At 50.3% G+C, this 26993-nt stretch overlaps 1 protein-coding gene across 1 annotated transcript in view; it reads right to left on the bottom strand.

The window, feature by feature from the left end:
• SHC3 (SHC adaptor protein 3) overlaps nt 1-26993 on the bottom strand; it is a 108734-nt gene that overhangs the window by 45460 nt on the left and 36281 nt on the right. Inside the window, exons 3-5 of the mRNA XM_038527325.1 lie at nt 7483-7546; nt 5193-5312; nt 3096-3149 (exon numbers count right to left, since the gene is read on the bottom strand). Coding sequence (XP_038383253.1) covers nt 3096-3149; nt 5193-5312; nt 7483-7546 — 238 coding nt within the window. The remainder of the gene's footprint in view (nt 1-3095; nt 3150-5192; nt 5313-7482; nt 7547-26993) is intronic.

Here is a 26993-nt window from a genome sequence, read left to right as displayed (position 1 = left end):
TATTGCAGTCTGAGAAATGCTGCTCTGGGGAAGGAAGGCCAGGCAAGGGATGTGACTTGTGTCCCACGTGTCCTGTCCCTTGGATGCTTAATGGCTGAGCCAAGGCAGAGCTCTTCTCATGTTAATACTGATCATTTTCTGGCTCACTGCGGGAGTGTATTGCTATTCAAAACACTGTTCTAGACATCACACAGCCACACATGGAACACTCCGAGCTCCAGACACGGGGCTGCTGGTGCCTGTCCTGTGACTGTTCCATCGCTGTTCCCACTCCCCTAGACCTTCTGAGCCTGGCCAGCACTCTGGCACTTCCCTGGGGGAACTTGGAGCACTGTTAATGACAGTAGATTAAAATAACAGTGCATCTCTTGGGGGGAGTGGCTGGATTAACAGTGTTTTCCAGTCTATCTTCTTTGATATTTCAAAATGCCATTTTCTTACTGAGTAAACCAAGGCACAAAGCAGTAAGTGGATACACACTTAGTGGCAGAATAAGGCATACAGCCTGGAATTGTTAGTGTTATTTAAACATCTACCAATTATCCTGGTCACAAATCAGTATGGAATGGGAACTTATGCAAATGCAAATATGCATTTGGACTGGTTAAAATGGAAAGTAACAGAGTTCCCTCCCCACCCTGGTATCCTGACATTTTCTGTGTCAAAAAAAAGCTCAGAAGAAAATATTAAAAAGTCATGAATTTCTTTAAGGGTCACTGAATGCTTCCTTTTTTTTTTTTTTAATGACAAGGTGTTGAGGACATTTGAAAGCAGCTCACAGACCCATGTGCATCCTGGAGAATAAAATAATTTTAACACACGTCAACGTATTTGGTTTCCAGAGTTTTTCTTTGCTGTATACCCACTCATCCTATCAGCATTAGCTGAGGTTTGAGACAAGTTCTTGGAAGAATCTGTTGTTACAGGTGTGTTCTATTCCTTCCTTTTATTTTTCAAGCTGGGTCACCTCCCATATTTCAGAAACTATGGTGCCAAGCATCATATTGAGCCAGTCGTTAGGGCCCCTGCAAGTCGATTAGGGCCGATGCAAACACAGGGGATGGCATGAGGACAGATACGTGTGCAGGTGCGGTGCAGGTGGAGAACGGGCACACCTGTCCCTCCACATCCTCAGAAACGCACCACAGATGGCTTTGATTGTGGCAGACTCCCACTTTCTAAATGTGTGTCTCAATGAGCTCTTTCACTTTACAATAAAACCTAAAAAATGAAGGGGTTGGAGAGAAAGTAAAGGGAGCAGAGAGGAAGAGAAAGAGGAAAAACCACGGTGGAGATTTGAGGATGAGCCCCTAACTACGAGAGACAGCGTGAGTCAGGTGGGTCCTGAGGGGTGCACAGATGGTGCTCCGTCATCCTCTGTCAATCAGGCGGGGGTTTGAGGGCAAAGAACTGCATGCAAGGCGGCCAAATCCTTCTCCTGCCAGTGCCCTGGGCCCAAGGGTCTTGCCAAGCATGACATCTCCTGGCCCAAGGGTCTTGCCTGTATGACATCTCCCCAGGGGCTGCAGCCGCTGGGGCGGGGATGGCAGGCTCAGGGTGTCTGCAGCCGAGATGCCTGGCCATGACTGTACTGTCCTTTGGAAATGTGGAGATGAGAGCCAGCAGTGGGAACTGCCCCCTCCATCTGGCTCTGCATGAGCCAGCAGCCGTTCCCCAGGTGGGGGAGCAGGGGAGGAAAGGTGTATGTGGGCAGAAGTGGGATAAACACAGGGCATGGGAAATACTCCCTCCCCAGCCAGACCCAGACAAGGTCTCAGGCACTGATCACCTGGGCTGCCCTGGACCTGTCAACTCCTACGTAATAAAACACCACTTCTAAACCTCCATGCTCTCATTATAGGAGACTATTTAGCAGCAAAGGGGCATCTTGTCAGGACAATTTTGCTTTTTGAGTAAATTTAGCTCCAAGAAAATACTCATTTTGTTGTCAGAATTTTTAAAAATTCCCCTAGATCGGTGAAAACCTGGGGCCAATGAGACATGGTATGATAAGTCTCCAGGGGTGGTACTTTCATCCCCTTTGCTTTGGGAAGGGCTGACTGGCTCCTCTTCCCTCAAGACAATTTCTTGCCTGGGTTGCTTCAGAGGACTGGCCGGGGACAGTGAGCAGCAGTTACAGTGTGTAGGGGTGTGTGTGTGTGTGTCTGACTCTGGGGGAGGAGGAGGACGGAGAGGAGGGAGGAGGAGAAGAAGGAGGGAGAGAGACAGGAAGGGGAAGAAGAAGATGGGGAGGGGGAGGAGAGAGGCAGGGAGGGGGAGGAGGGAGAGGGGGATGGGAGAAAGGAGAAAGGAGGAGGAGGGGAAGGGGAGGAGAGAGAAGGGGAGGAGGGAAAGAGGGAAGAAGGGGGAAGGGAGAAGGGAAGGGGAGGAAGGAGAGGATGGAGATGAGGCAGGTGGGCGGCAGGGAGGGGGAGGAGGGAGGTGAGAGAGGAGGGAGATGGGGGAGGGAGGAGGGAGATGAGGAAGGAGGAAGATAGGGAGGGGGAGGAGGGAGTGAGGGAGGAGGGAGAGGGCAGCTTTCTGATGACGTGGACACTGTCTGTGGTGCTGCTGACCAAGCGTAGGGAGCAGATTTCCTTGTGACCCCACCTTCTTGAAAGAAGCAACGCAAAAATAGAACATTCTCTTCTGTTCTCCCTCCCTCTCTGTCTCTCTCTCTCCTTCTCTGCTGGCAAAGCAAACCAGTAAGACTACAGCATTGAATTTGGGGAGAAAGATTCTAATTCCAAATATCTATGAATAAACCAGATCCAGTAAACTCGCGGCCCTCCAGTAGACCCCAAGGACGAAATCAGAGGCCCAACAGCGGGAAGGAAAAGCGCAGGGCCTGGCCGGCCAGGGAGCTGAAGCTGGGGAGCCGCCCCACGAGCACCTCACAAAGCCCACACTCCAGGGACTTTTGCCAGTTTGGGGCTAAGGAACTGAACCCGAAGGGCGGTCCAGAGGGGCCTGTGGGCTGGGGCTTGGGATCCCAGTACCTCCCCGCCCGCGGGCAAGAGGCGCCCCGCGCCCCCAGCCCTTCTCGGGAAGCCCGGGCAGCGCGAGGAGAGCAAGCCGCGGCACTTGGCACTTACCGGGTCTCCCCCGGAGGCGAAGGAGATGGACTGCATGTGGTGGTTCGCGATGATCTGCGGGCCCAGAACGAGAGAGACACCGTCACGCCCCGCCCCGCCCCGCGGCTCCCAGCACCAGCTGTCGGCGCGCAGCACAGGGGCCAGGCCCCCGGGATGGGTAAGGTGGGCCCTACGGACACGACCTTGAGGTCGGTCATGGCAGCGGTCCCCTCTGGGGGGCCCTTCCCGATGCCCCAGCCGCAAGCCAGGACCGCGGCACCTGGGTCTGATCGCACCCGGGAGGGAGGAGCTCTGGGCACCCGCTCGTCAGACGGGGACCCCAAGACCCCGGCACTATAGCGGGCAGTGCCGTGGCCACCGTCGCAGCTCTGACAAGGAGTGTGTCTCCCCACACAACGCACGTCCGCTCCCAAAGACACACGCGGTCTTCAGCAGAGACAGACCCACAGCCAGTGCAGAGGGAAGTGTGTTCCCCACGTGAATCCAGGGTGCGTGCTAATCAGAAAGCCCGCCAGAGATGGGGGCCACCCCGGGCGCTCTCGTAATCAATTTTATCAATTCAAAGGCCAGCGAGGACCTTCTGAGTTAATTTCGAACTGGGAAATTTCCATGAGCCTTATCAACTGCAGGCTGCAGCGGGATTCAGCAGACACTGAGTGAATTAGGAGCTGCCCTAAATTTAAAAAGCTACGTAAGGTTTCCGTGCTATTTTTACCATTTTGAAGAGAATGTAATGACAGTGAAGTAAATTCTGGGGCTGTAAACAGTGGTCCTGCCCGCACCCCAAGGCCACCAGGTTCAGCTCTGCGGGGCGCCTCAGGCCCTCGGTGCAGGCAGTGGGGAGTTAGGGAGGCGACACCCCACCATCCCAGGGCCTTCCCGCTCAAAGCAAGACTAGGACTGAGCCGTAGGAGAAAACAAGACAGTTTAAAATGCCTGCTTTGGTTGTTGGCATTTGCAAGAAGCACTTGGGATCTAGAAAGACCTGAGCGTGTAGATGGATAGACACAAGGAGGTCGCCCTGGATCCGACTGCCCACTGCCCCACGTGGAGCCTTCCGGAATCCTCCCGCCTCCAGTCCCCGGGGCAGGGGGCCACCAGGAGGGTGGCGAGCACCATCAATCCCCGAAGGAGGATCAACTTCTAAAAGGTGTGGATTTGTGCTTGTAAGGCAGCTCTAATACTACGGTTTGGAAATTGAAGCGGGTGTTGTGACTTAGAGGAAAACAATTGGAAATCATATTTGGTCACCACAATGCGTGACTGTCAGTCTGCGGTGGTTGCGGCCCCTCAGGTAAGATGGGAACTAAATGGGGAGCAAGCAGGGTCAAGTAGGTGCAAGCAGGTGTTTCCATCTGAGGGAGGGTTCAGGGGGCTCCTCCTCTCTCAGTGGGGCTGCTCCAAATCTGCAACAGCTGGGTGTGCGCTCCACTACAGAAGAGCCACGGGATGTGGCTGGGACATGTGCCCCTGGCGTCCTGGAAGGCGCCCTCCTGCCCCTGAGCCCAGCCCCACACCCATCCTCCGCAACAGTGAGGACCTGACACAGCCAACCAGCCCCCCAATCCCAGGATGGCTGCGCCCCTTCTGCTCTTCCTGAGTCTTTTTTAGAAGAGGAATGAGGGAGAAGGGGGGACTAGGAGATATTCCCACAGAACTGAGGGCCACGGTCTGAGGGTCCCTAGAAACATGGGAGCAGCCATACATCATGTGATAAGGGACAGAGGCACATGATTCGGGGCAAGGGGACCTGCCTCCCTCGGCCGTCCTGCAGCATGAGGGCCTTGGCAGCTCGGGCTCGGCCTAGGAAAGGGGGCGTGAAAAGACAAGAACGAGGAGCCCGTGCCAAACACAGGCACCTGCCCTGACACTGCACGTAGATCGGACACTTCACCTGTTATCCTCAAGGAAAAGGCAATTTATAGCAGAATTTAAGAAAACCAATTCCATCTACCACTCCATGGCCGACCCTTCAAAGGGGCCCAAGTTTGCAGGCGAGCAGAGATTTGAGACGAACGTGCTCCCCCCGGCCCAGCACACCCGTGGGGGCGGAGCTCGGGGCGGGGCGGGGCGGGGCGGGGCGGGGCGCCTACACACCTGCTTGGAGTCGGGCGTCCGCAGGTTCAGGCTGGCGGTGGATATGGTCAGGGAGATGCTCATCCCCGCAAACTGGAGGTTGCTCTTGCCCAAGATGCTGGAGAGCATTTTGCTGGGAGGCTGTGGAATCAAGCAGAAGCCATGTTAGCTTTTGGTTCACATCATCGCGGCCTCTCCTCTCCAGTGCTCCCCCGGTCATCTGCCACACCCCCAAACCTCCATCTCCCCGCCCTCACTAGGCATGTGGCAGAGATGATGCCACGGAGGAGCTGGGAGGCGGGATCCGACACTAACACACACGCTCTGAAACACGCAGAGGCAGCTGTGCACACAGCGGGATGAGGACACTCGCAGGATGTCTGTGTCCAGGTGGCTCCCATGGGGCCACGTCCCATGTCCCCCATAAGCCTGGGAAAGTGCCACAGACCGGAGTCCACAGCTGCCAGGCTCAGAAACCGGCTTCATCCCACCGGGAGTTAAACCCTTTAGGGCCAGAGCAGAGGGGTCCAGCATCCTCTGGAGTCTGGAGGCCACTCACCCCCACTCACTTGTGGGGTGGGACACAAGGCCTGTGGCTGGAACATCCTCCAGCCAGTGCTCACAGATGGTCATTAGCCCCTGCTGGGCCCAGAGCCAGCTCAGGACGTGCCACCTGGCCCAGATAAACTCAAGGTCCTTTGCACGGCCCCATGGACTGTGCTTTCCTACTGAGCACCTTCCCGCAGGTGCCTTAGGCACCTGCTTCCTAGTCCAGGGTCCAGGCCCCACTCACTGACCATCCTTCCCTTTCAGATTAGAATGTGCCCTGTTTGATATGCTAATTAATGCTAGGTCCTTTTTTAATCTCCTGACAAAGCATTTTAATCACCCTCCAAAATTCTGATTAAGTTCTAAGGGGGGGGGGACCCAGAAATCTGTTTTACTTGGTCTTACTTTCCCTACCTTCACTGACTCTGAGACACTCCCCTAGCCCTATCCTCAGACTCCCTCCCTGTTAACATATGTGAGATTCAAGATCCAAAGTTCTCTGCCAGGAACCCAGTAGCCCCAGTAGCCCCGTGGCTTCCCCGATGTCCCCAAGCTATGATGACAAAACCCACCCACAACTCTGTGAGTAGCAGGGACAAGCATGCACCCTGCCTGCAAACCTCAGTGTCAGGACAGACTTGGAGACCTCAGAGATGCCCCCAGGATGGAGTCTGGGCCTAGATGGTCCTGAGGGTGGGTATTAGTTATATACCTGCTAGACTTTTTTAACCGGAGAGTTTTCCTGAGCTTTCTCTTAATCCATATTTCTCCCTGCCAGGTGAAAAGGTTGAGTGACCTGGTCTTGAGCTCAGCCCACCACCTATGCACACTGTGGCTTCTATCTCTGTGCCTCAGCTTACACCATCTGTAAAACAGGGATGCCCATGGCATTCTGGAATGGACTGTACCAGCTAATGAGAGACAATTATTAAGTTTGTAGGAATTTTATGAGCTGGGCTTTAAAAGTGGCTGCTATGAAAAACTACTTAAATGTACAGTTAAATAAATTACAATTAAAAAACAATAAATACTCAAAGCTTGTCACTTTCTAGCTGTTTCTGCTACATTAATGCTCATCTGCATTGTTCTGGCCTCTTGTGTCCCCTGCACTTGCCAGGTGGGGACGCTGTGCAATGACCTGCCACCGCATGTCTTCAGGGATGTCACGTCACAGCTTGAAATCAGCCAGGAGGGGCACACACGCCACAGATCTGGTGCTTCTTACTCTGACCCCGAGAGCCGCTGGTTAAATCTGCCAGCACAGGGGCACCTGGGTGACTCCGTGGTTGAGCATCTGCCTTTGGCTCAGGTTGTGTGATCCCAGGGTCCCAGGATCAAGTCCCACATTGGGCTCCCTGCATGGAGCCTACTTCTCCCCCTGCCTGTGTCTCTGCCTCTCTCTCTGTGTCTCTCATGAATAAATAAATAAGATCTTTAAAAAAAATTTTTTTAATCTACCAGCACAGGGCATCTGTCACAGCAGCTATTCTACTGAAGTGAATTAATGCCCGTAAAGGCTGAGAAGGGCTCCTGTCCTGTCGATTGTGTCTATTCCCATCACTGTCTGCAGGTTTAGTTACTGGGGGTGCAACCAGAGAGCTGACTTGGGTCGGCCAGTGACAACTGTCCTGCCCATCACATGGCAGAAGGACCCTACGCTCTTATTGTTTTAAAAGCGCAGAGAGTCAGGCAGTGAAAGGGGATCCTGACGGGTGGGGGGTGACAAAAGGTGCCACGCGGGGAGGAGACACAGGAACAGTACCTTTCTCTTCCTGAAGGCTCCCTTGGTGCCAGGGACGGCTTCACAGACACGGCTGATGGCTTCCCTGAAGGGGGCAGGAAGAGAGATCCTTTTGTCACATTATTCAGGATTCTGTAACCCACAGAGCACATGTGCATGTCCCCAGGGAAAACATCTGCTGTGCAGTTGAGTGTAGACAGTAGGCCCCCCGCAGCGGGGGTCACCTAGTTCCCCTCAAACGAGCAAAACTGTGCAAAACACGAACAGGTCATCTTGAACCTCTGATGGGCAGTGCCCTCCTGGTGGATGCATCCTAACGGTGTGATAGGTATGACAGGTATCGATGACACACTCCTCTCCTGTATATTTGGTGAGGATTCCATTCGATAAAGCAGGACCTTGATATGTATTGGTGTTCCCTTCAAGGCCATGGTCCTGGCACAGGCCCAGACCTGGCCAAGCATGGCCACGGGTCAACATCCTTCTTCCAAAGCAGGTCAGAATGTTATCAAAAGAAATTTGGTCTTCTGAGTGTTATTCTTAGCTTCTACAGTTAGTATCATAAAACCAAAAAGGTTCTGAGGGAGGAGAGGCTATCCCGCGGTACACAAATGAGCCAGACATGAGGTCTGTGCAGGGCAGCTCCCCGGAGCACGCATTTGCTGAGCAACTACTATGTACAGGGTGTGCCCTGAGGAGAGGAGGCAAAGAGAGTCCTAGGTACAGGGGATGTGACGGGAGGCCGGGCTGCAGAGGGTCCTCCCGGGCGGGAGCCCTCGAGAGGTGGGAAGCAAGCGGAATGGACCTCATGGAGGCTGCTGTGGTCCAGATGGTGGAGGCAGGGGTGCCTACGGTGGAGGGGGCATGGCTGACGGCAGGTGCTTGAAAGCAAAAGTGGGAAGTGGCCTCAGTGGGAAGTGACAGAGACGGGCCAGAGGTGGCTCCAAAGTCAGGAGCCCAGAAAGGAGCTGGGTGAATGTGAACATCTCCCCTCCCTCGTGGGGAAGGACGAGACAGTAAGAGAACACAGGAAGAAAGAAAAAGAAAGAAACAGGGATCAGGACACGCCAGGTGACAAACAAGACAATGGGTCCTCAGAAATATTCTGCAAGCTTTAATACTTCTTGAGATTATTGTCTATCATCTGGAAAAATAATTACCACCACACGACAATGCTCTTACGAGAAACCTGTCCTTGTCAAATTAGGTAAGAGACTGTTCAGGTAAGCTTCACCTTTGCTGCTGAATTCACAGCAGAGGGTAGAGAAAGACCATTCTAGAAGTTCAGATGCCACAAAGACTGCAGGACTGAATCGCCGTGACTCACAAAAAGTTCATTTAAAAGGAACGCGTGTTTTTGATGTTTATGCTTAGTCACACATTTTATAATAACGTTCTAACTGTGGTTTTATCGAAATGATCACCCAAGGACCTTCTAAAAGTAAATTCCTATTGAAGAAGGTCAAGCTGTCTCTTTATAGAGCTGAATAAACCCCAGCATTTATATTTTATCTCTTTAATTAAAAAAAAAAGTTCAGCACATCTCTGCACTGTGCTTGTTATATTAAGTGACAGACTCGGCCGAGCAAAGCAGCCAAATCTCTGATGGTCCCAGCAGGCCAGAAACATATCATCCGGCAGGAAGTATCCTGTAGGTCTCTCCTTAAATATCCATTATAAGCTTCAGATTTCTTTCCCGATCTACCACCATGGACAATGAGAAAAAGAAATCAGCCTTGGGTGACAGTTTCCCAAGAGGATAACTGTCAAGTGTCTAACCTGTATGACACTTGAGTCTGAGCGGGTGGGCCATGAAGCTTGGGCCACAGGCCTCCCCCCGCTGCCTGCGTGCAGCTTCTGTGAGGGAGGTGGGACCCACCCGTGGACATTAGAATGGGTTGTGGGAGGCAGTGCAAATAATAAACCCATCTGTCAAGCAAGTCCTCCCACAGAGAGTCAGGCAGCAGCCCAGGGCACATTTGGAGACTCAGTCTTTTGTCCTTAAGATTTGCAAATGTCAGAAATTTCTCAGAGCTCCAGCACCAGGTAAAGTCCAAAGGATCCCCTTGTGAGCTCTAGAATTCCCCAACACAGCTGCAAATCAAGCTGCTCTTGAGAAAAATGTCCTCTCTCCATCACCCGCACGTACTTGCTTGTAATGCTCATGTGCTAACCTGCATGCGTGTGAATTATCTCTGCACCCAGGCCAATGGTGTCCATTTCCATTTGAAACAGGGATGTGATGTAACACAGTAACTGCCACCCTTCCGTGCCTGGTCACTCTGCGGTCTAACCACAGAGGTCACGATTCTCCTCGTCCCTCCTCACTCTCTAGCACAGCACATTTGCATGAGTGCTCCCACCCCAATTTGTTCATTTAGCAATAATAATTTGGCTTTGTGCAATTGCAGTGAATCCTGGAGTGAGTCTTAGGTGGCAGTAACAGGTGCTCCCTTGTCATTAGTAACAGAGAGTAACCTCGACCCACCTGTTCAGCATGATCCCACCTAGGTGAGCCATGCTGTGACCTCTGGCACCTGTGCAGTCACCCAAAAGTACTCATCACCTCTCTTTGTTGTGGTCCCACCACCTCCCCCCATTCAGCATAAGGTTCTCTTGAACTTCCACCTCTCACATTTCATAACTGCTGCAGAGTGTAGCAGGAGTTGAGAACTGGGTCCTTTGAACTCATGGAGCACCACTGTTGTCCCCGTTCATCCATCTCATGCTGCCCACTCCCCCTCCCCAAACACACCATTTTACAAACTAAAATCATAAAAAAAGATATGTGTTCCAAATGGTGATTTTTGTTATCATGTTATATTCTAGTGGGTGAAGGAACAACAAATATACACGTATGATGGCAAACTCTCATCCGTTGCACAAAGAAACAAAAAGGAAAGATAAATATGGTGGAAGGGAGTAGAACACACCACCCCACAAAGGCCACCCTGGCAGCAAGTGAAAAAAATAGCTCTGCTCTTCCCTTATTTGTCTAGAAATAGGACATAAATTTGTGGAGACAGCCCCACTGCCCTGTCTACAGGGAAGGATGGAGGTGAATCACCAGATAGCCCTGGGCCCCCTGCAGCACCAAGAACCAGCACTGGAATCGACTTGCTGCAACTAGCTCTATCTATCCATGGATGTCCATGTGTATTTGCCTCCTCAGTTTGCCACACCTAGAAACCCAAAATTCTTTTCCTAGGCTTTGTCACTTCTGTCTGGATTGCTTGTGCTTTGTTAAGATGTGATATAAGCCCAAGTTCTAACCACTTCTTTGAGTTACTCATCACCGAGTTTCCCTGTGTATGTGTATTATGTGTATCAATCACCTGCTTCTCTCCTGTTAGTCTGCCTGTTGTCTGCAGGGCCCTAGTCAGAGAACACAGGAGGGCAGAGCAAAAAGTGTTTTCTTCCTCCAGAGTGAAAAATACAGCAATCCACACCAAAGGAGGACAGAGTTATCAGTAAGTGGTGTTTCAGTGTCTGGGTAGCTATCCAGGAAAAGAAAATCAAACTGGGTTTCTGTCTTGTGCCTTATATACAAATAAATCCTAAACGGATTGCAAACTTAATTTCATCGTAATGAAACCATAAGTTCTTTTTAAAAAGAAAAAGAAAATACTGACACACTTAAGAGGATAAAAATAAAACTTTATGCAGAAGTAAAATGGTAACATTTCATAGTCAGAAAGATAATTAATATAACCCAATAAGGAAAATATCAAAAGCCCAATGTACAAATGATAAAGAATTCACAGAAAAAAAGAAATACAAGCAACTCTTGGACACATGAAAAGATTCTCAGCTTTACTCAAAATAAGATGACAAATTAAAGCTTGTGCTAAGGGGCACCTGGGTGGTTCAGCTGTTGAGGGTCTGCCTTTGACTCAGGTCATGATCCCGGGGTCCTAGGATCAAGTCCCACATCAGTCTCCCTGCAGGGAGCCTGCTTCTCCCTCTTCCTGTGTATCTGCCCCTCTCTCTGTGTCTCTCATGAATAAATAAATAATCACTTTTAAAAAAATAAAAACTGTGCTAAAATGCCACCTCACAGCCAAAGGTCAGACAGAGATTGATGAGACATCATAAAAAACCCCTCCATGTGGCAAGAAGCGGAGTGGCACAGCCTCTGTGGGACAGACTCATGGCATCAAGCAAGATAGGACATGCTCAGACCCTTTGGTCCAACAGATCCTCTTCCAGGTGCACACTCTCTAGCATGCTGGGAGATGGGCCACGGACATGTGTACACCATTACTCACTGCAACCAGGTTTTTAATAGGGTGGGAAACAGTGGTCATCATAAGAGCCAGCTCAATAAGTGATGGCAACTCCTCAAGGTGGACGGCCAGCATGGTGCTGGTGCTGGTGCCCCCTGTGCCCTCACTCCATTTCCTCCAAGCTCTTACTCCTACGAGCTGCCCCTGCAGATTCTCCCATACCCGCCATGGCCCCAAATGTGGTGGGCAACCTGTTTACATGCATCTGCCCTCAGCAGACCCCTCTCTCCCTTGCCACACTCCCTTTCCTCAACTCTTGACCCCACACTGCTCTGATGTTCTCTTCACCCTGGTACTCTTTGCCAGTTTCTTGCCTTCTCTGTGACTTGGCCACAGGGCTCCATCCTGCCTACCTCCTCTCTGTCCTCTGTGCTACTTGGATGAGTGGATGAGCAGGGGACAATCCAAGAACCAGCTCACTGCCCCCAACTCCTGTCTCAGTGCACATAGGGGTCCCAGTACTCCCTGGCCCTGGATGAAGCCCCAGACACACTCTGTATCTAATCCACCCACTTTCGCACAAGAAAGTGACCCCAGGCACTTGCAAGTCACTCCATTTTCCTATTTCCAGTAATAAAGATGTGCATCTCAGGTAACAGTAAAACACCCTGAACACCACGAAAAAGTAGAGCCGTCCTCCCCTATTTAGAGCTGCCTGGGGAGGAGACTACAGGAAGCCAAGGACGGCAGGTGCCTTAGGCTGCAGCTTCTGACACCTTGGCCTGTGGGAACATGGGGACGTGGAGACACAAGTAGAGAGGAAGTTGGGCTCACACAGCAATCCTACCAGCCCTGGAGCTGGGGCCCCTGCCAGGGCCAAGGGTTGCATCTGACTCTGCTCCTTTGGACTATCTGGGTGCGTGTGCTGTAAAGGTGTTGGTCCTTCATCTGCCCACACATCTGTCCCCTCTGGCATTCACATCCATGGGCCAGCTGTAGCCCTCTTGCTGCTGTGGATCCAGTGGGCTCAGAGCCCACATGGGGTGCCCCCTGCCCCCAGGCCTTCAGCCTGGTCATTAGCAGGAAGCTGTCAGCAACACCCACTCCTGGTATAGAGACCATCAGTGCACTAGACATGCCAAAGGCTGCATCCCTCCGTGAAGCCCTTCACTCTGAAGCAAGAAGGAACCACTGGCCCCTCCCCAGTGTGGATAGCAGAGAGATCACAGGGCTCTCACCACAGAAACAGGTTCCATAATCCTGCCCTCATCCTGCGATTCCCCCAAGCTTGGTGCTGGGCAAATAGCAGCAAGATACACCCCATCCCCCTCTTGTCTTCCCAAGCCCTGTTGGGTGGCCATCCCCCATCGAGACTGCTGGAGCTGAGGCCCTGAGGCCTCTGTGGTGTGTTCCCTCCACCCACTCCCACCCTCAGGGTCCTACGTCTCTGCTCCAAATGCTTCACTAGTCTTTATCTCAAGCCCCCACATCTGCTCCAGGGATAGGATTTTGGAGACAATTCCCACACCCAACTGATAGCTCCATCTCATTGTCTTGAAGGCTTCTCAGACATCATGCTTCAAACTAAGTCTTGACTGTCTCCACCGCAGGCTCTCTGACCTAGCTCTTCCCGTGGGGGAAACAGAACCGGGGTCCACAGGGGAGCGTGGCACATGGTGGGCAAGTGAGGTGCGGCCACGGGGAGGAGGCCTGCCAAGAGGCTACAGGTGGACAGATTTGCAGAGCCATGGGTGGAGGGTTCAGACCCAGGGATGGCTGAGGAGTGACAGACCCAGAGGCCCTTCACACAGTCTGGTGAGATAGTCACGGAGCTGAATGGACATTAGCCGCTGTGTGTGGGACAAGGAGGTGGAGAGACATGGTGGGCAGGGAGGCCAGCCAAACGTCTGTGGCAGAAGTAGCCAAACAGACCACTGGGGAGGAGGCCTTCAGGCCTGCCTAGCCATGGAGAGTGACACTCAAGGTGCTCTTGTCATGGGACAACCTCTCTCCCTTCTCAAGGACACATGAAAGCTGGTCAGTATGTCCACCCTGAAGCCAAGAGACACAGGTGGGTGATGTCACAGAGCCAGACACCCGGCCCCTCGGCGAGGACGGAACCAGGAAGCTGCCAGCCTGGGTCAAGGGGCACGTGGAGCAACTGGCTTCCCCTCAGTGCCATCCACGCCCAAAGCAATTCCCATTCCTGGGTGCCTGTTGCCCAAAGCATCCAAATATAACTGAACCGTCACGCACACGCAGAGTTACACAGTGATCTTGGGCATCAAAAATACTTCAGACTTAATTTCTAAAAAGTAGTTTCACTGGAACGAGTTGAAACCACTTAAATCTTCCAACGATAAGTATATCTCAAGCATAAGCGGTGCCATGCATTTGGAGATCTGTGCAGCTCTTGAGAAATCAGTGGGGTGCCAAAGCAACCTCGCTGGTGGCTCACGACTTTGCAGAATCACCCCTGTCATCGTAATCCTAACATCCTCAGCACCTGTGGTCTGCCCCCGGCACACTCACTCAGTAGGTGCAAATAAGTACCGGCTGATGATTACCAGACACAGGCAAACACAACAGATCCTTTAAGTTCCCATAAAAATCCCAGAGGAAACCAGGAACGAGGATCCTTACCCAGGCTGACAGGTATCTCACGAAATGAAAGAGGAACCCTTGGGAAGAATAGGAAGGTATGGATCCAAGAGTAAAACCCACCCATGGCAATGTGGAAGCTAATATTCCTTTTGGTAAAAGAACTAAGGTTAAAGTTCACTCGAGGCTACAGGGAGTATCGCAGGCGTCTTGGACAGATGGGGGGCTTGCGTTAGTCTTACGAACGCTTTCCCTGAATCTTCTTTTCCCCCTTAAAATTCTCACCGTTGGGTTAGAAAAAGTCTTCTGCTTCCAACCCAACTGCTTTGCGGTGCTGATGAGCCAAATCAAAGGGAAAGAAGTGCGCCATGGGTGCTCTTTTAGGCAGGTGCAACCTTATAAAGGGGTCACATCCTCAGGTCGGTGGGATGGGTCTGTGGCTGCTGCCCTGCAGGCCACAGGGCACCACTGCCTTCAGGGCGCCACCAGGTGTGATGGCAGCCCAACCAGAGAGGAATCCACAGACCTGTGCAAACCCGGCCCCCACCGCCAGATTTTAGAGCCACGTATCCGTTTGGAGAGATGTATTTTCTGAGATCGAGTCTCTCTCACAAGCGTATGGAACCCAATTCCACAGAAATCTGCTTCCTGTTGGCAAGGCAGGAGTATGGGAGGTACAAGGAAACCTGACCCCAATGTCTGTGGCCCTTTGGATACACACACCAGTAACCACAGGGCCCCTGCCAGGCCCTGTTCCACACGCCTTCAACATACGGGCCCATTCAACCCCCACACACCTGAAAGGTAGGGCCATTCGTCCTGGTGTTACAGTTGTAGAAGTGGAGGCAGGTGAGCCAAGCCATATGCCCTTGATTGGACAACTAGCAAGTGCCTGCCCCTCGGAGCCCAGGGAGTGGGACACCAAGACCACGAACCCACAGCTACAAACCCCGCCCACGTGGGAGGTGCAGAGAGATGGTGCTTCTTCTGAGCTCCAGTCCGTGGACCTCCAGTGGCCCTTCCACGTGCTTCCCAGAAGGCCACAGACAACGGAACTCAAAATCGCATGGTTGTTGCAGAATCACGAGACCTTGGACACCCTAGGTGCCGTTATAGTCCACCGGAAACTTGAGGGGTGGGGCCCCGAAACCAAGGGCTGTAGCGTCTAAGTATCTGCCTTGGGGGATAAAGAAACCACGTGAACCTGTGCTCCAGGCAAAAGGAGCGGGCTATGGATACACCCAACGACACCCACGAATCCTAGTGTAATTGTGCACGTGAGAGGGCAGACGTGAGCAGGTGCTGCATGTTCCTGTTTGTACACGAACGCTAGGAAATGCAGGTGCCCTCAGTGACATAGCCTTGGGGGCTGGGGGGTGCTGCTGCAGGGCCCTCAGGGAGCATATGGCCCCCCTTGAAGCTCGGGCTGGGCCCCCATCCCAGTGCCCCGTGCTGCCACCTGCACCAAACACCGGCCTCCTTTCAGTGTCTGATGTTACCATGTCTTTGTAAAATGGTGGCTCCATCGTCACCCAGCAGTGCCTGTCCTGTCCTGCTTGCTAGAGCAACAGAGACTGAGGGCCACCCCCATGAAATCCTCCCCTTGAGCTCTTGCAGGTGGAAGGGTGCAGGCCTGAGGGCAGCTAAAACCAGGTGCAGACATGGGAGCATCTCAGATGCAGCCCTTCAGCAGTCGTCACTCAGATACAGCCTTTGGGACCATTTCCCACATATGGTGAAGAGTTGACACCTTGACCCTCCTGGCTGGGGAGAGAGGTCCCTGCTGGGCTGGCCAATTCTCAGCAGAGGGCCCGCACAGAGCACACTGCGATGTACAAACCAGCCCACCCTGAGCCAGACCTCCTCTGTGTGGCCCGTGCACTCAGAACACGACATTCCTGTCTGAATTGTCCTAGGGCCAGGGGACAGGCGACAAGGGACACTCCACAGCTCGCTCAGCGCCCCTCTGCCGGTCGCCCTTCTCCACCCTGCCCATGGAAACTCCATGAGGGCTCTGGCCTCGGCTACCCTCCCATCCTGTCCATCCTGGCCCCTCTCCAGTGGCCCCGTGTGACTCCTGTCCCTTCCTGTGTCTGGGACACAGATGGATAATCGACTGTGTTCTCCTGAGCTTCTCCTGGGTCAGCTCTGGTGACCATCAGACCATCACATAAAAACAAAGAACACGGGGCCTAGTGGGTTTTCACCGAGTTTTAGGGAACAACAACAACAACAAAAAAGTATGATTTTCCCATGATTAACTATGTGGGGAACATTCCCTGAAATATCTCCATTCAAAGTCCTAAGGGAAAAAAAAGTATCTGTCGCTGTCCCCAGGCTAGGTTTTCCCAGGGACACCAGCCCACATGAGGTGATGCTGGACCCGCCTCCCAAAGACACACACTCACTCTGCAAAACAGGGTCGTGTAGCTCCACCAGCCCTCAAGGTGGAGGCATTCAGTAGAAATGCCTCGGCGTCCCCGCCCCGTCCACCCTGGCCAGGAACAGACACGTCACGTGTTCCTTTGCCAACAGGACCCTGGAGATTCCCTGGCGGAGCTGAGGGCACACGCATGGATTTGGTCCCCACCACCCCCACCACACGAGGCACCACGTCCTGGGTTCTGAGGGCCCACAGATCACCCGAGAGCCCACTGAGCGTCTTTGCAGGCACGGCGTTGGACATGGGCCACAGCTAAGTGACCATCAATGTGGCCACCACTGGCATTCACATCAAAGCGACAAGGATGCATCTTCCTTCAGAACCGGGAGACAAGCTTGTGCCAGCTGGAGGCACCCGAACTGATCCCATAACCGATTATACGGCTGACCCTGGACCACAGAGGCGGGAGCAGTGCGAGTCCACCTGCACGTGGATTCCCCTAAATAAATGCGGTGCAGTCCCGTCTATGTGTCTTCTCTGCCTTACGATCTCCCCGGTGACATTTTCTTTTCTCTAGCTTACTTTATTCTAGGAATATGGTATATGATATATATATATATATATAACATGTAAAATATGTGCTAATTGACTGTTTGTGTTGTTGGTAAGGCTTCCCATCAACAGGCTATTCGCAGTTATGTTTCTGAGAAACCAAAATTTGTGTGTGCATTTTGGACTGTGCGGGCGGGGGGTCAGCGCCCCTAACCCCACATGTGTTCAAGGTCAACGATATACAGCAATTACATACGTGTGCACATAGACACATAGACACGGAGCGTGTCAGAGACGGAGAGGAGACGACTGTAAAGTCGCGGCAGCCAATTCTAGCTCAAACGCGACGCACACGCACACTGACCGTAATCTGATTCATTTGCAGACATATGGTCCCTGGAAACATATGGTCTCTAGGAAACTATAGGAAAATAAGTAGAGCCGTGTGTAAGCATGAGCTCCTGAGAGGTCCACTCTGGGATCTGTGTTCACAGTCCTCTCCATCGTCTCATGTGTGGAGACTCCGCGGATGGCAGCTGGGGGCATTGGTTCTCTCCGGCGCCAGGGGCTCGGTCCACTGCGCAGGTGCACACTCCACCATGCCCATAGGCACACGTGCTCGTGTCCATGGCCCCAGACGTTCTTGGACACGCAAAATAGTGATGAGGCTGTCAGCACAGCAAACTCCAGAGGCTCTTTCCCCAAAGGAAGGAAGTCGTGTTTCCTGCGTCCTGAGGGAAGAGACCTGCTCACCTCAGCACGAGGGAAGGCTCACTTCTCCTGAGCTACAGGAAGGAACACGCTGGAGGGCAGCCCAGAGCACGACACGGTCACAGATGACGATGAGGGAGAGGGGAAGGGCGGGCCCAGTTCATGAGCAGCTCCAGGAGGGCCCAGGAGGGTACATGCAGGTTACGTTCTGGGGTTGGGGACCTACTGAGTCCTGGGCTGGCCGATGGTTGTGCCGTGCGTGCACATGCCAGCGAGCCACACACCTGAGATCCGGGCACTCTGTCGGAGGTCCAAGCGTCAACACAAAAACAAGTATAAAATGCAGAAAAGAACCAGCCAGTGGGATTGGAGTCTGATCTGCTGTCATGAGGAGTCACGGAAGCTACTGGAGCTGCAGGAAAGCACGTGGGAAGTGATTCAGGAGCAGAAACGCCAGAGAATTAGAGGAGGGAGGGCTTGCGGGGCAAATCCTGGGGGGTCTGATGGGAAAGTGAGCCCCTGTGGTGGAAAGTCCTGGAAAGGCCCAGGGCGTCAGAGAAGGTCAGGGCCCCAGAAGGCATTTCCAAGCAGGGCATCCAGCATTTAAGGCGATGCGAGCAGATGATGTCCTTGCCACAGGAGGACCATAGAAGCCGCAATGAAGCCACAACCAGTGCCCACCGGGCATCCACCAAGTGGCCCTGCTCTACCACCGTGAGGGTGTTAATCTTCCAACGCAGTAGAAGTCGGGGTGACCTCCACTTGGCAGGTGAGAGCCAAAGGCCAGGTGACCCGCCCGAGGACTCACGGCTGGGGGAGGGGTGGGCCTCTGTGCAGCACGAGCCCTGCGCGCTGTGGACCACTGCGGAACGCACACCGGGACTCCCGGCTCAAGGGTCACCTGCACCCACTGACCCATGACAACAGCAGGAGAACACAGGTGCAGGGGGGCTTTGGGTAAAACAGTCAAGCACTATCCCAAGTACAAACAATCGCTCTGTTACAACCACAATGAGATAGCGCGTCACGTCCATTAGGACAACAATCCTAAAACAAGACAAAACACAAAGTGCTAGGTGCCGGCTGGGGTGTGGGGAAACGGACACCCTGCACCCTGTGGGTGGGAATGTGGAGCGGTTCATCTGCTGGGAGATGCAGAACAGAATGGGGTGGGAGCCTCCTCCGAAAATTCAACACAGGTGACCATGGGATCCGAGGATTCCGTGTCTGGGTACACACGCCCAAGAGTGAGCAGTGCAGGTATCTGCACATTCACACTCATGCTCACGGCAGCCAAACCATGGAAGGAGCCCAAGTGCCCCCTGAGCACATGCATGGATAAGCAAAACATGGTGCATCCACACAGGGAAACACCACTCACCCTTAGGAAGGAAGGCAATCCTGTCCTTGGCTCCTCTGTGGACGAACCTTGATGCTATGATGCTACATGAAATAAGCCAGCCACAAAAAGACGAATGCACTTGACCCTCACACCACACTGGGGTGAGGACATCAGCCCCCACGCAGCTGAAAATCCCTTCAATCCTTGAAGACTTGACTACTAATGGCCCACTGTGGACTGGGAGCCTCACCAGCAACGTAGCAGCAGATGACGTGTCATGTATATGTTGTATGTCCTCCTGTCTGCTTCTTACCATAAAGCTAAAGAAAATAAATGTCCTTAAAATCCTGCAGGACTCAGGACGCCTGGGTGGCTTAGTGGTTGAGGATCTGCCTTCGGCTCAGGGTGTGATCCCAGGTCCAGGGATCGAAGTCCCACACCGGACTCCCTGCAGGGAGCCTGCTTCTCCCTCTGTCTGTGTCTCTGCCTCTGTGTGTGTCTCTTTCATGAATAAATAAAATATTTTTTTAAAAAATCCTGCAGGACTGAACAGTATTCCTTGCAAAAAAACATCCACACCAAAGCAAACCCATGCAAATGTTCAAGGCTCCACTGCACCATGTAATCCCACCTACCCGAGGTCCCTGGAGTCACCAAATTTCCAGGCACAGAACGTGGATGGTGGGCACCGCTGGCTGGGGTAGGGAACTGGTTTGTAATGGGGACAGGGTTTTACATAACAATGCAAACACACTGAATACCTTTAAACTATACACTTAAAAATGGTCAAAATGGTAAAATATTAAAAAGTAGCCACTAAGTATAGAAGCCAGAACAGCCTCGTGCGGGGCCAAGCCCGACGCCTCACGCTAGGCACACGAGCCAGGTAGGAAGCCTCCCGACCGCAGGCCCAACCATGGGGCCCAGACGGCCCACCAAGATCCAAATACATTTTCATCTCTTCCTCCATTCTGGGCATAATTAAATCTGCAGCTCTTCCTGTCAAATGCATCGTCATGTTTCAGTGCACTTTTATGCCCGTCATGATAGCATTCCTGCCTGACGTTCTAAATAATTGAGCTAAGGCCCTTTCAAACTTACATGATCATGTGCTTCTATGGGACATCCTTCAGCACATCCTGTGCTCCGCTGCTATGAAAAGGCTCTGTGGGCGTCTGGCCACATGTCAGAAAGGGCTGCCTCAGATGTAAACAAACCCCAACTAAGAAATAATAAATAACATGTATTTAGGCACATAAATATTGCAGAGGACCAGGCTCTACTCCACCACACACACTAATGTCCAACATGGGCGACAGTCACATTCAGACGAAAACAAGAGTTTCATCCAACGTACAAAATGGTACCGCTAATAAGTGCACAGAGGATGACCACTGACTTCCTGAGAACCCCGACATCATTATTTGCTTGTGTCCTGGATTTGGGGAGTTGAGAGACCATGAGGCCAGCCCCACCCACCCACCGCTAAGCGAGGTCTGCGCTGGACTCGGCCTCCACCCCCAGATGTGGTGGCCTGACTTCATCCCCACGACGACCAAGTGAACCCACAGGATGCGGCAACCTGGAGATCCCACGTGCACACAGCATAAAACTCAATTCCTACGTGAGCCTGATCACTTACTAACACCCGCAAAAACAAAGGAAAGGCACAAAACTTTGCATGAAGTGCACTCGCAAAATGTGAAAGAAAACCTCCCCTTCTCTCTCTCTCTCTTTTGTTTTATTTGTACTTCTGTTTTCTAAAATTTCTCTCGTGGCCTCGCACATGTGATGGTTATAGTGGAACAGGAGGGAGTTTGGGGGAAGGCAGGTTAGTGGTTTTAACCTGGGAACACTGGGCAAAGTCTGAAGACCCTCGGCTGTCACAATGTTGGGAGCACATCCTGTGGATGGAGTTCAGCGGGGGGCTGCTGGACATCCTAAAATGCACGGAAGAGCCCTCGCAACAGAGCATGACCCAGCCCCGAATGTCAGTGATGTCATTTTTGCTCTCTGGTCCAGGCCCTTGACTCCCAGGCCCAGCTCCCAGGCCAGCAGCACCAACAAGAACAGCCAGTGGGTGAGCCATTCATGCGAGAGGTGTCCCTGGAAGGTAGGCTACAGGGCAGTATCCCCTCCCCTGTCACTGTCACTGGGATGTCCTGTGGGTCCCAGGGGTCCACAGGGATGTGGGTGACGGCAGCCTGGCCTCTGGTGATCATAGGCAGCAGAGAGGGTCTGTGGCTACTGCCTGAAAACCAGATCCTGGGAGTTACATGCCTGCTGCCCTCCCCTGGGCTCCAAACTGAGTGCTGGCGAGACAAGTCTGGTAGTCACCTGTGCAGGGCTGGTCCTCCTGGATCTGGGGTCAGAGGAGGGGAAGAGGCTTTGCCCGAACAGAAATTGCATGGGGCTATGGGAAGCAGGGCAACCTCCTGGCACAGGTGCTCCCATCAATTGGACAGGTGCAGGCACAAGCTCCACCAGAGGGGGCGCTGCAGGACCTTGGGGCCTGGGGAGGACACCTACCCACCCCTCCGGTACCAACAGGCGACTGGCAGAGTAGGTTTGCTGCCATCAAAGATCACCAGCCCCAAACTGCAACCTCCAAAGGCAGGGTCAGGCCCACTGCTCAGCGACATGTCTCTCTCATCACATATTTTACTGCATTTAAGTAAATTAGAGCAACTTGCAGATTGGCAAATGGAATTTACTCTCTGGCACTTAAAGGCTATACTTCAAAAGGAGTTAAAAATCACTAATCCTGAAATGATCCACATCTTCATTCCAAGTTGTAAAGCAGTAAATAAGAACTTAAAGAGAAAGGACATTATGCCACCATGTCATCCTCAAAGAAAGCTGTTTTTTGTACAATAAATGACTTTCATGCTGCTCATCGCATGCAGCCATGCTCATTTTCATAAAAAAGGCCCTAGAGGCAGAAAGGAAGGAGAAATGATTTAATAACACCTTTTCCACATGGAGTTGGTCTCACTAATCACATCCTCTGGGCACCACTATTAACAATCTGCTCTTTTCCGATGCTTCATTTTTAGCCATTTCCCCAGACTCCTGAAGGTTTAAGATTTCAAAAAACATTGATTGACCGCCTATGATGTGCTGGGCCGTGAGCTTCTAGAGGGTCCTTCTGTGAGTCCCGTTGCCTCAGTGGGTTCTGACGATACCTCACCCGGAACTCAGCAAGGAAACTCAAACCTTTTGTTTATTTTTATTTAATTTTTTAAGATTTATTTATTTATTTATTTATTTATTTATTTATTTATTTATTTGAGAGAGAGAGAGAGCACGCCTGTGAGCGAGAGCCCAGTGGAAAGAGGCAGAGGGTGATGGAGAGAGCAATTCAAGTAGACTCTGTGCTGAGCATGGAGCCTGATGTGGGGCTCAACCTCTGAACCCTGAGATCATGACCTGAGCTGATACCAAAGGTCAGATGCTTAACCAACTATGCCACCCTTTTTCTTTTTAAAAAGGAAATTTTCATTTTCATTTATTCGTTTGAGAGAGAAGGAGAGAGAGAGAGAAAGAGAGGGAGGAGAGAGAGAGACCATGAATAGGGAGAGAGGTAGAGGGACAGAGGGACAAGCAGACATCTCACTGAGTGGGGAGCCCGACATGGGGCTCCATCCCAGGACCCCGGGATTGTGACCTGCACTGAAGGCAGACACTTCACTTACTGAAACCCCCAGGCACCTGAATCCTATGTCTAGAAGGCAACACAATTCAATCCTCCCTCCCCACTGCATTCAGATGCTTTAGAAACTTTGTTTTTTCTCAATAATGACCAATCAATATGAATGGATGTTGATGATGAGAAAACGCTTATGATCCTAAGAGATGATCTGCGAATATAACCTTTTATATACAGTCCGAACATTTTTATATTCAGAATGCATATGAAAAATATACTTCAGCTACATCACCAAAAGTGACATCATCACTACTAAGACAAGGTGATAATAAGCGCTGAGAAGGACACAATTTCTATGCTGCCAGAAATACATAATGACCTAAAGACAACAGGCAAATTAAAATTGAGGGAAACTCTACAAAATACCTAGCATGTACTTTTTATAAAATGTCAAGAAAGACAAAGAAAGGCTGAGCATCTGTACCAGTGGAAGGGAGCCCAGAGCCGTGACAGCTAAATGCAATGCATGATTCCAGCTTGAGCGTTACCTTGATACCAAAACCAGACAGGGACGCCACCAGAAAATTACAGGCCAATGTCCTGGTAAACACAGATGCAGAAATCCTCAATGAAACCTCAGCAAACCAAACTCAGCAGCACATTAAAGGATCATGACCAAAGGATTAAAAGGATCCCATGATCAAATGGGATTTATTCCAGGGATGCAAGGCCGGGTGACAAATCAAGCAACGTGATACACCACAATTTACAAAATGAAGGATGAAAACCATATAATCATCTCAATAAATTCAGAAGAATCATTTGATAGAATTCAACACACATTCCTGATAAGAACGCTCTACCAACTGGGTATACAGGGAACGTACCTTGGCATGATTAAGGACCTACAGGACAAGCCCATTATTACACTCAATAGTGAAAACCTGAAAGCTTTCTCTCTAACGTCATGAACAAGAGGAGGATGTCCACTCTCGCCACTTTTATTCAACATACTATTGCTTTTTCAAAATTGTGTTTGGTTCTACTAGGTCCTTGACTGTCCTATACACATTGAAGAGTGAGTTTACTGATTTCTACAAAAAACTTAGTAGGACTTTGATTAGAATGGTATTAAATGTATGGATCAATTTTTAAAGATTTTACATTTTGAGGTGCCTGAGTGGCTCAGTGGTTGAGCATCTGCCTTCAGCTTAGGTGGTGATCCCAGGGTCCTGGGATCAAGTCCTGCATCGGGGTCCCTGCAGGGAGCCTACTTCTCCCTCTGCCTGTATCTCTGCCTCTCTCCCTGTGTCTCTCATGAATAAATAAATAAAATCCTTTTTAAAAAAATTATTTTACCCTTTAACAGTCCTGAGTTTTGTAACCAGTGAACACAGTATATACATCTCTAGTGATTTAGATCTTTCTCTCATCAATGTTTAGTGGTTTGTTACATGCAAATATCACATGTTTTGTTAAAATTAACGCTAATTCATGTTATTATTTTATTGTATGTGGTCCTTTTAAAATTTCATTTTGTGGGGATCCCTGGGTGGCTCAGTGGTTTGGTGCCTGCCTTCAGCCCAGGGCGTGATCCTGGAGTCCAGGATGGAGTCCCACATCAGGTTCCCTGCATGGAGCCTGCTGCTCCCTCTGCCTGTGTCCCTGCCTCTGTGTGTGTGTGTGTATGTGTGTGTGTGTGTGTGTGTCTCATGAATAAATGAATAAAATCTTTTAAAAAAATAAATAAATACAATTTCATTTTGCAGTTGATTTCTGCAATCTTGCTAAACTCACTGCTTAGTTCTACAAGCTTTTATGTAGATTCTTCAGAATTTCCTGTATAGATGGCCATGTCCTATACAAATAGAGACCATTTTTTCCTGTCCAATTTGTATGGCTTTTACATTTTTCTTGTCTTATCACACTAAGATCTCTAGTTAAATAAGAGCTGCTAACCATGATACTGGCTGTCGGGTTTTTGTGGATGTCCTGTTATCAGATTAAGGGACCGTCCTTCTATTCCTGGTGTGTTGACAGTTTTTATCATGAACGTATGTTGAATTTTCTCAAACCTTTTCTTCATATATTAAGATTTTTATGTGTTTTTCTTTTTCGGTCTGCTGATATGGAGAATGACATTCATTAAACTATTAATGTTGAGCCAATCTTACAATCCTTGGATAACCCCCCTCCAGTATATGAGGTATTATTATTTTTTTGATAAGTTACTGGATCCAACTTACTACCATATTGTTAGGGTTCTGTGTCTACATTCACAAGGTTTTGTTTTGTTTTGTTTCTTTTAATGCCTCTATCTGGTTTTGGTATCAGGATAACGCTGGCCTCATAGGGAAGTGTCTCTCCTATTTTCAGGAAGAGACTGTGAAGAACAAGTGTTATTTCTTTCCAAATATCCGGTGGATTATACCAGTGTAACCATGTGACTCTGGAGCTTTCTCCATGGGAAGCTTTGCTTGTTTGTTTTTATGATGAATTTAATTTCTTTAATAGATATAGGCTTATTCAGATTACTTTTTTCCTTAAGCCACTCTGGTAGTTCTAACTTTCAAGGAATTTGTCCATTTCATCTAAGTTATTCAATTTATTGGCATAATGTTGTTCATAATATTTACTTAGTATCCTTCAGTATCTGTAGTATCTGTGGTAATGTCTCCTCTTTCATTCCTGTTGGTAGTGATATAAATTTTCTCCCTTTCCATGACTGAGCTAATAGTTTATCAATGTTAGTGTTTTTTTTTAAAACCATCTTTTGGTTTTGAAAATTTTCTCTATTCTTTTTCTGATTCCAATTTCATTGATTTCCAAAGCTCTTGAAGTGGAACAATAAAATTTAGAGAAAACAAAGCAATGATTCTGAGTCAAGAAATATTTCTTGACTCTTTTCCAATTCACATTCTTTACTATATTCAGAATGTGAAAAGGAAAAGAGTTTTAGGGAGACCTTTTTCATATTGCTTATGTTTTTCTTTTAACAGATTACAAGAGTTCTAATGATATAACTCTGTTCTTTCAAAAATCCAAAATAGTTACATATATATATATATATATACACACACACATATATGTATATGTATATATTCTAAGTGATATGAAAGCATTGTGTCATATTTCTTTTTTTTTAAAGATTTTGTTTATTTATTCATGAGAGACAGAGACAGAGAGAGAGAGAGAGAGGGAGAGAGAGGCAGAGACACAGGCAGAGGGAGAAGCAGGCTCCATGCAGGGAGCCAACACGGGACTTGATCCTGGGTCTCCAGGATCATGCCCTGGGCTGAAGGCGGCGCTAAACCGCTGAGCTACCCAGGCTGCCCATGTGTCATATTTCAATAGACTGTGCGTTTCCTTTAGTGGTTATAAAATAATGAGGTGTTTTTTTTTTTTTTTTACAGGAAATGGTATTTTAGAGTAGATGAAATATGGTCTATGTCTTCAGAAGTCTAATACAATACCCAATGAGGTAAGAGCAATTCAAACAATGTGGTCTTATAGCTCAGGACAAAAGTGGATAATTCTGTTGCTGAATGTTTGGCCTTGAGGCATGCGGCATGGACCAGGAGAATGGGAGGTATACAGGTCAGTGAGGTTGTGCAAATTGGGGCATCATGAGAAATATATTTGGAAAGGTAGCTGGGGCAGGTCAAACAGAACACTGGCTGCTAAATTAAGAATTTATCATTGTGTCCTGCAAGTAATGGATAAACAATGAAAGTTAATGGGGAGTAGTATGTCTCAGGCACTGACCCATGAGCAGGTGCCCAGGGAATTGGAGAAGAGAGCAGAAGGAAGCAAAGTACTAGGGAGGCTGCCCAAGGAGAACCCACAAGCACGAGTGTTTGAACAAGGGAGAAAGATAAGGTAGGACAGTCCTTGTTTCTTCTCTGGGAGAAGGCGTGGGCTATCGTTACAACTCCCAGCACTCTGGTAGACATGAGCTGGGCCCAACAGTGGTCCTGGAGGTGAGGTGCTGGGATATGAGAACAGGAGGCAGAGATACGACGCTCGGGACCTGGCAACTGACTGAGTAGCTGTGTCCAGGAAGACACA

Source organism: Canis lupus, chromosome 1 (assembly GCF_011100685.1).
Source record: "Canis lupus familiaris isolate Mischka breed German Shepherd chromosome 1, alternate assembly UU_Cfam_GSD_1.0, whole genome shotgun sequence".
Taxonomy (NCBI): domain Eukaryota; kingdom Metazoa; phylum Chordata; class Mammalia; order Carnivora; family Canidae; genus Canis; species Canis lupus.
This window is presented reverse-complemented; position numbering and strand designations above follow the sequence as displayed.